This window comes from Mustela erminea, chromosome 6 (assembly GCF_009829155.1).
Source record: "Mustela erminea isolate mMusErm1 chromosome 6, mMusErm1.Pri, whole genome shotgun sequence".
In the NCBI taxonomy this organism is placed as follows: Eukaryota; Metazoa; Chordata; class Mammalia; order Carnivora; family Mustelidae; genus Mustela; species Mustela erminea.
In genome coordinates this window covers 52,278,817-52,286,944 of record NC_045619.1, presented here as the reverse complement: position 1 = coordinate 52,286,944, position 8,128 = coordinate 52,278,817, and the positions used below count along the sequence as shown (strand labels likewise).

At 44.3% G+C, this 8,128-nt stretch overlaps 1 protein-coding gene across 1 annotated transcript; it reads left to right on the top strand.

Moving 5' to 3' along the window:
* Window positions 1-864: 864 nt before the first annotated feature.
* DPPA3 (developmental pluripotency associated 3) lies at window positions 865-6,772 on the top strand. The gene is made up of 4 exons (XM_032347750.1): window positions 865-948; window positions 1,642-1,825; window positions 4,139-4,404; window positions 6,662-6,772. Exons 1-4 carry the CDS (start codon window positions 865-867, stop codon window positions 6,770-6,772), a joined length of 645 nt encoding a protein of 214 aa, XP_032203641.1.
* Window positions 6,773-8,128: the final 1,356 nt, after the last annotated feature.

Sequence of the window (8,128 nt, the reverse complement as noted above, 5' to 3'; positions counted from 1 at the left end):
AGTCCTGGGATCGGGCCCTGCATTGGGCTCTCTGCTCAGCAGGGAGCCTGCTTCCTCCGCTCTCTGTGCCTGCCTCTCTGCCCACTTGGGATCTCTGTCTGTCAAATAAATAAATAAAATCTTAAAAAAAAAAAAAGATGTTATTTATTTGACAGATAGAGATCCCAAGTAGTCAGAGAGGCAGAAGCAAGCAGGCTCCCCACTGAGCAGAGAGCGGGATTCGGGGCTCGATCCTAGGACCCTGAGATCATGACCCGAGCTGAAGGCAGAGGCTTTAACCCACTGAACCACCTAGGCGCCCCTAAACCTGCATTTTTTGAGCGAGAGTCTATGCCAGCACTTTTCACTGTCTTACTTCTTCATCTTACACCTCCTGCCATCTGATGTTTGCCCTCACATCTCCCGCAGAATTCTGAAACTGTTGTTGGGCAGGCACTGGGGGCAAAGCGGGAACCGCTGGGAACAGAAGAGGAGTGGGGTTAAGATTGCCATCAATCAGTTCTTTTTAAGCTGTGGCTTGAGCAGAATCACCTGGGAGGCCTGCGAAACTGCTGGGAGAGTCTTTGATTCAGCGGATCTGGGTTGGAGCTCAGGGCTTTTTTTAAATCATATCCAACAAGTTACCAGGGGCTGTGGACTCTGCTTGTCCACAGGCCATATTTTTAAAGAACCACTTGAATAAAGTATTGTACCTAATGTGTATTTACGGCTGCTTCTCATCTGCAAAATATTTCTTTATCAGAACTTTGACTTTTGCTTTTTAGTTAAAACAAGCAAGATGACGTTTGAGTAGTTTCTCCTGATTTCCAGCTAAAGCCGGTAGAGGGGAAGACGCACATTAACTACATGATGGGAAAAACATGTATGGGGAAGGCGGCGGACTCATTCTCCACCTGCAGCAGAAAATCTGCACTTCATATTGGCGCTCGTTTCCAGAGTTCAGAACAAGTATTGGGGCGAGGGTGGGAATTTATAAATTTGGTTAATTTCAGCTGCTCACAAATGTTAAATGCAATTCAATTAATGGTCTAGAAAACAATCTAAAATTACAGATCCAAAGCACACATCCATAACATAGCAAGCTCTTAAGGTGTTTATAGCGGACACTTTATTTCTCCTCTCCGTTCCCTTACTAGCATCCACGGGTTTAAGAAGTCAGGCAAGGAAAACTTTTAAAGAAACTTTCTCAATTAATTTAACGGGGAGTTAATCAGCAGTTGGGTGGGTGGGGAATCACCCTGCATCTCTCAGCACTAGAACCCCGGGGTGGGGCTGGGGGCGGGAAGCCCAGTTTACAAACCAAGAAGCATTTCCAGAAGTCTGGAATAAACCGACTTTCAAGGCAACCTTAAGGGAGATACAACCACAGAGCTTCTTTTAAAAATTTCTGCCTACGTGACAGAGAGTATGATTGTCTTAATGCAGAGCAGATGAAGCATTACCCTATTAGTCCGCTAATAGGACTATGCCACTCACCTTATCCCTTTAACCATTAGCATTTACATTAAAATAGGCTGGCTGATTGGCTTATCTGTTGTTTTAAAAGGAAACCGGATGAAAACTTTGGGGTTTGATTTTTCTCTTGCTGCTCTGCCTGTTGGTGAAGTTTGGGTTTTTTCTCCCTCTTTCTGGGCTGTTAAGTTTTTGCCAGGCTACTTTGTAGCAAGGTGGGTCCTGAGCATCACCTCCCACCGGACCCCAAAGATCGAGGAGGAGCCTCGGTCTGTCACTAGGCTTCCAATGGATTCGCCAGAGCAGCTTTACCCAACCTGGGCTCCGGGATCATCTCAGACACCCAATGAAGAGGATTCCCAGGAAAGCTCAGGTAAGCCCAACGGTACCCTTTCTGACAACAGAGGGTTTGGGAGTGAAGAGGTTGCCTTCCTTCTTAAATTGACTTCAGTCTTTTAAAGAGAAATGCAGGAAGGGGAACCCCTTCCAGACAGGAGGGCCAAGGTTGGGTAGGTCTCCCCAGTGAAGAAATCCAGGAGGAGGGGAAATTGGGGAGGGAGTGTTGAGAACTGCATGGTTTACTTAGTACGTTCAGGAACACTTGCAATGTTTTCAGCCCAGTTTCTAGGGAAGAGCTATGAATTCTCCAAGGTCGTGCCTCAGAATGTCTGCCTACCACAAGTGGCAGAAGGGAAAAAATACTATAAACCAAAACGGATTCAACCTAAAATTTTTCTTCACTTCAGCAACCTTTTTTGGGTTGGTTTACCAGCTAAATTTACCCTTTAGGAATGTTAAGCAGGGAAATGGCTTTTCACAGGAAATTGAAGGAAGAGGAATACTTAAAGCCATGAATGTGCTCTATAATGTAAATTAGTAGGACGCTTTAGAGGGCGTTCTTAGGAACAGTGCCCCAGAACTACTGTCAATTAGGTCCTCTGCTGGCTTCTTGCTGTAGCAGAACTCGTTTCTGGGAGCGGTACCCAATCCCAGGCTTAGCCACGGAGAAGCACCCAATGTATTTGAAATCTTACTGAACCCTGATTAATGGGTAGGCCTGAGTCCGTCCTCACTGGGCAGCTAGAAAGCTGGGTGGGAAGCTTGCTGATACTTGGTAATTTGTCAGCATCCCCTCCCCAGCCCAGACCTGCCTTCCCCAATCTTCAAGGAAAGAACCTGGGTGGGTATGTACAAGGGGGAAATTAAGGAGCGGTTACCTGTATAATTCGATCTGTTTTTCCTCCAGTCTGCCTTAGTACATGATGGTTCCCAGCTAGGGATCATTATTTATATGCGCACAAGTCCCTAAAAGTCCAATGGATCCTGACTCTCTTACTGAGTGCTTTCACAGGGAAAATGAACATTAACTGCTAGGAGAGTGAATGGGGTATGCATAATGGTTTGGATCGAAGAGGTGAGTGGCTGATTTTGGAGTTGGAGTGGAGAGGTTTGAGAGGTTTTGTACGGTGAAAAGGTTGGATGTGAGTGAAGAGGGTAACAGTTGGGCTTCTTAGTTCCGGTTGTTGTTGTTTTTAAGGTTTTATTTGTCAGAGCACAAGCAAGGGGAGTGGCAGGCTCCTGGCAAAGGAGGAAGCCTCATGACCTGAGCCAAAGGCAGATGCTTAACTAACTGAGCCACCCAGGGGTCCCATGGAGAGACTGTTGTATGTGGGGTTTGTCTGTTTCACGAGCCTGTACCTGCCTCCTCCCCTCTGCGAAACTCAAGATGTTTAGAATTGTTACCAAGTGCTGAAACTTGTTCACTGATTTTTGATTTGCGTTAATGCTTTGCCGGTCTCTTCCTCTCTTCTGTTACAAATTAACAAAAGTAAAAATGGGAAAACTACAAATACCTGATTTCTCTCCCATGTTTTTCCACTTGGAATCGTGTATTTAGGTACCTGTTGACCCTGTGGGGGGGGGGGAATTTAACCTTTAGAACTAACAACAGCAGGAGGAGCAGGAAAAGTTTTTTAAAGAACTGTTTCCCATCAGTGGATTTTTTTTTTTAAGGTTTTATTTATTTTTAGAGGGAGAAGGACAGACTCCAGTTCGAGCAAGCTGAGGGCTGAGCCTAACGGGGCTGATCTCATGACCCTGAAATCATGAGATTAAGACCTGAGGGGACATCCATTTGGCCACTTAACTGAGCCACCCAGCTGTCCCCCGTCATCATGGATTCTTTTTAGGATTTTATTTACTTGACAAAGCACAAGCAGGGAAACCAACAGGCAGAGGCAAAGGGAGAAGCAGGCTCCCCGATGAGCAGGGAGCCTAATGCGGGGCTTGATTCCAGGACCTTGGGATCATGACCTGAGCTGAAGGCAGATATTTTTATAATTTTTTTTAAAAGGTTTTATTTATTTGAGAGAGAATGAGTGAGAGAGCATGAGAGAGCAGGTCAGAGGGAGAAGCAGACTCCCCCTTAAGGCAGATACTTAACCAACTGAGCCATCCAGGAGTCCTATCAGTAGTGGCGTCTTAAGCATGTTCTCAGATGTACGGTCTCACCACGTTCAGCATCTTAACACAGGCACCGTAGGTGATGGCACTAGATGTGATCTTCCATCTTGAACGTCCCATTGTGGAGCTTCGGAGGAGCAGACCTCCTTCGAGCATGAGACCAGTGACTTCTGAATGATACAGTGCACTCTATGATGGATTTTAACTTTCTCTTTTCTTATAGGTGCCTCTCAAACGCTCTCCGAAGTATTAACCAAGAACCTTGGTAAATTGACCCTAGACTCTAGTATCCTCCTCCCTTCCCCTCTGCCAGAGTATCCGTCTCAGCAGCCAGGCAGAGAGAGGAAACCACAGGGGCTGGTGGAGCGCATCCTCAGCAGCAGTGGGAGGAGGACTGGAGTGAGGACCTTGTTAACAGCCCGGAAGGAAAGAATGGCAAGGATGATTCGAATGATTCAGTACCAGCGCTACCTAAACCCGGGGTCTCAGGTAGGCTTGTGGGATCTGGGCAGACAGTGCTGCCCCACCTGGTGCTCAGTGAGCCATTAAGAATGATGTCCGGGGTGGCTCAGTGGGTTAGATTTAAAGCCTCTGCCTTCGGCTCAGGTCATGGTCTCAGAGTCCTGGGATTGAGCCCCACATCGGGCTTTCTGCTCAGCAGGGAGCCTGCTTCCTCCTCTCTCTCTCTCTCTGCCTGCCTCTCTGACTACTTGTGATCTCTGTCTATCAAATAAATAAATAAAATCTTTAAAAAAAAAAAAAAATGATGTCCTGGGTGGCTCAGTGGGTTAAAGCCTCTACCTTCAGCTCAGGTCATTGTCCCAGGGTCCTGAGACTGAGCCCCACATCGGGCTTTCTGCTTGGCAGGGAGCCTGCTTCCTCTTCTCTCTCTGCCTACTTATGATCTTTGTCAAATAAAAAAATAAAATCTTTAAAAAAAAAAAATGATGCCCAACGGGAAGCCTGGGGGCTCAGTCTGTTAAGCCTCTGCCTTCGGCTCCGGTCATGGTCCCAGGGTCTTCAGACTGAGTCCCACATCAGGCTCCCTGATCAATGGGAAGCCTGTTCTGCCTACTGCTCCCCCTTCTTGTGCAGCCTCGTTCTCTTGTCTCTGACAAATCTTTTAAATTAATGATGGACAGAATGATGAGCACAGGGTGTGAATAGCACTTGTGTTTTCAGGATTGTCCCAACAATTGATGGTAGATGTATAATGTTAGTAATCCAGCCTTTTTGATGGTTTTTGAATAAATATATATTTTTCCCCCCATAAAGCTTCAAAAAGATCTACAGCAGAAGGAAACGGAGGAGGTAAAATAAGATTTTCTCACGTTGTACATGTGGGTGGCTATCTGGTTTCTGGTTTCTGGTTTTTGTTCTGTTTTTTGTTGTTTCTTGTTTTTTTGTTTTTTGAGAGGAGAAAAGGGGAATGGATTTGGACCTTCTAAATCTCTGAGAACTCTGGAGAAATCCCATTTATGCTTGTAATCTTTAGTTCAGTTCTATTTTTTCCCTTTTTTCTTAGAGCAGTTTTAGATTAATGGCAAAGCAGAGTAGAAGGTTGAAGCTTCCCGTGTATCTCCTGAACAGTGCCCACCACTATGAACATTCCATGCCATGGTGAATTTGTACAGTTGGATCACCTCAAGTCTGTTATTTACATTAGGTTTAACCCTTGGTGGTACATCTGTACTTCTGCAAATGTTGTCAAAACATGGTCATGAAGATAATCTATAGTAAGAGCAGACAACCCCAAGTACTGGGTCCAGTTACTTTGAAGGGATTCAGAGAATGACACAAGGATACATTTTTTTACTGGTTCACAATCAGGTGTTCCTATCACAAAATGACCCACAGTCTGGCATTCTTTGGTACCCATACATTTCAGTCTTGCCTCTTTACCTCTAAAAACGTGTATTCCAAAGGCTCGTTTAGGGATGCCTGAGTGGCTCAGTTGGTGAAGCATCCAACTTTTTTAAATTTTTAAATATTTTTAATAAACATATAATGTATTAGCCCCAGGGGTACAGGTCTGTGAATTGCCAGGTTTACACACTTCACAGCCTCACCATAGCACATAGCCTCCCCACTGTCCATAACCCCACCCCCCTTCTCCCAACCCCCCTTCCCCCAGCAACCCTCCGTTTGTTTTGTGACATTAAGAGTCTCTTATGGGGGCACCTGGGTGGCTCAGTGGGTTAAGCCACTGCCTTCAGCTCAGGTCATGATCTCAGGGTCCTGGGATCGAGTCCCGCATCGGGCTCTCTGCTCAGCAGGGGGCCTGCTTCCCTCTCTCTCTCTCATTCTCTCTCTCTCTGCCTGCCTCTCCGTCTACTTGTGAGCTCTCTCTGTCAAATAAATAAATAAAATCTTCAAAAAAAAAAAAAGAGTCTCTTACGGTTTGTCTGCCTCCCAATCCCATCTTTTTTCATTTATTCTTTTCCTTCCCCCCCACCCCCAACCCCCCACACTGCCTTTCCACTTGATCATATCAGGGAGATCATATGATAGTTGTCTTTTTCCGATTGACTTATTTGAAGCATCCAACTCTTGATCTCAGCGCTGGTCTTGATCTGTGGGTGAGTTCAAGCCCTGAGTTCGTCTCCCTGCTCCACTGGAGTTAACTTAAAAGGTTATCATAATAACTAAGTCTGGATTTGAGGGTGGTTACATCTCATGGTGCAGTTAATCCATTTTATTGAAATTATTAATGCAGTTAAATTCGTTTCATTTCATTTCTTCTCAGGGTGAAACAAGAGTGGAAAGATTCAGATGTCGCTGTCATTATTGCCTGTATCACAAAGATCTTGCTGAGGAAACCAGCATGGAGAATAATTATGACGTGGAGCCAATGTAAACAGACTTTTATCCTTGAACTCTTTCTTTCTGCTAGTGATTTTAGGATCATTTTGCAGCAGCTTGGAAGGCTGCTCTATGTTAGGGCAAACTAATATTTTGATAATCTGTGATATTACAAGGGTTTTTTTTTTTTTTAATATCTTTTTTTTTTTTTTAACCGTGATGCCTGTAATTTGTGAGGAGTCCTGTAGTTTGCATTTGGATGACTTTCAGTATGCTTGCACCTTTTGATTTGACCTAAGGAAGCACTAATAGGTTTTGAATGTTGCCTGTGTGTTTGAGAGACCTGAAGTCATTAAGATAAGATCTAATACCAAAAATTAGAAGCCAAGTAACTTGTGCAGAAGGAATACAAGAAAACTCTGGGTGGTTTGGTAAGCAAAATTAGGGTGGGTACATATGCTAGATTTTCTGGTTTTCTGACATTGTAATAAAATTTTTTTGTTGTGCTCTTCAGTTTTCAGTAGGAGGTGTGTGTGTAGAGGATCTTAATAAAATTGAGTTATTTGAATATCTGTTACTGAGTCTTGTTTTTTTTTTTTTAACTCATTTTTTCTGTATGTTTAATGAACAAGAATTCTTAGGACATTACTAGCATGTAAACTGGCATTCTAATCTGTGGTGATGTCCTACTGGAAAGGGAGCTGATATTCCTGGGTAAGGTTGGAAAGCAAGGGGACAGATACTGGGTGGCCTGGGTGGCTCAGTAGGTTAAAGTGTCATCTTTGGCTTAGGTCTTGATCTTGGAGTCCTGGGATCGACCCCCCACATCAGGCTCCCTGCTCAATGGGGAATCTTTTTCCTTCTACCCTCCCCTCTGCTCGTGATCTCTCTTGCTCTTTCAAATCTTTTAAAAGACAGATTCTTGTACATACCACCTTCTGGAAGAGCTCTTGAAAACTGGGAGATACAGGTGAAATACGTGTTCAAAGTGTTCCATGTGGAGGAGAAGCAACTGGAGACCTGGGTGAAGAAATAAATCCCCTAAGTACATAGGTATGGAACCATAATCTGTTGGTCCTCAGAATGGGGTGGAGGTAGAAACAGCATGAACTTGAAGACTGGTTGCAACAAATGGAAAGGGTAATGGGTTATGTTGTGGGGAGGACATTAAATATTGGCCTCTGCTCACTACCAAAGTAGGTCTTAAGAGGTTACTCTACTTAGGTCTAGTCTAGCTGTCCTAGTCTACTAACATGGATAAGTTGTGGGAAGGCTTAAAGTTTCATTTAGCTTGCAACAAAATTCGGTGGTGTATATTTTTCATGGAAAACCTATTCAAGACTGCACAAAAGTGGCTGAGAGATGAAAATTACTTTCTGCACTTTAAATACTGTTATTATATAGTTCTTTA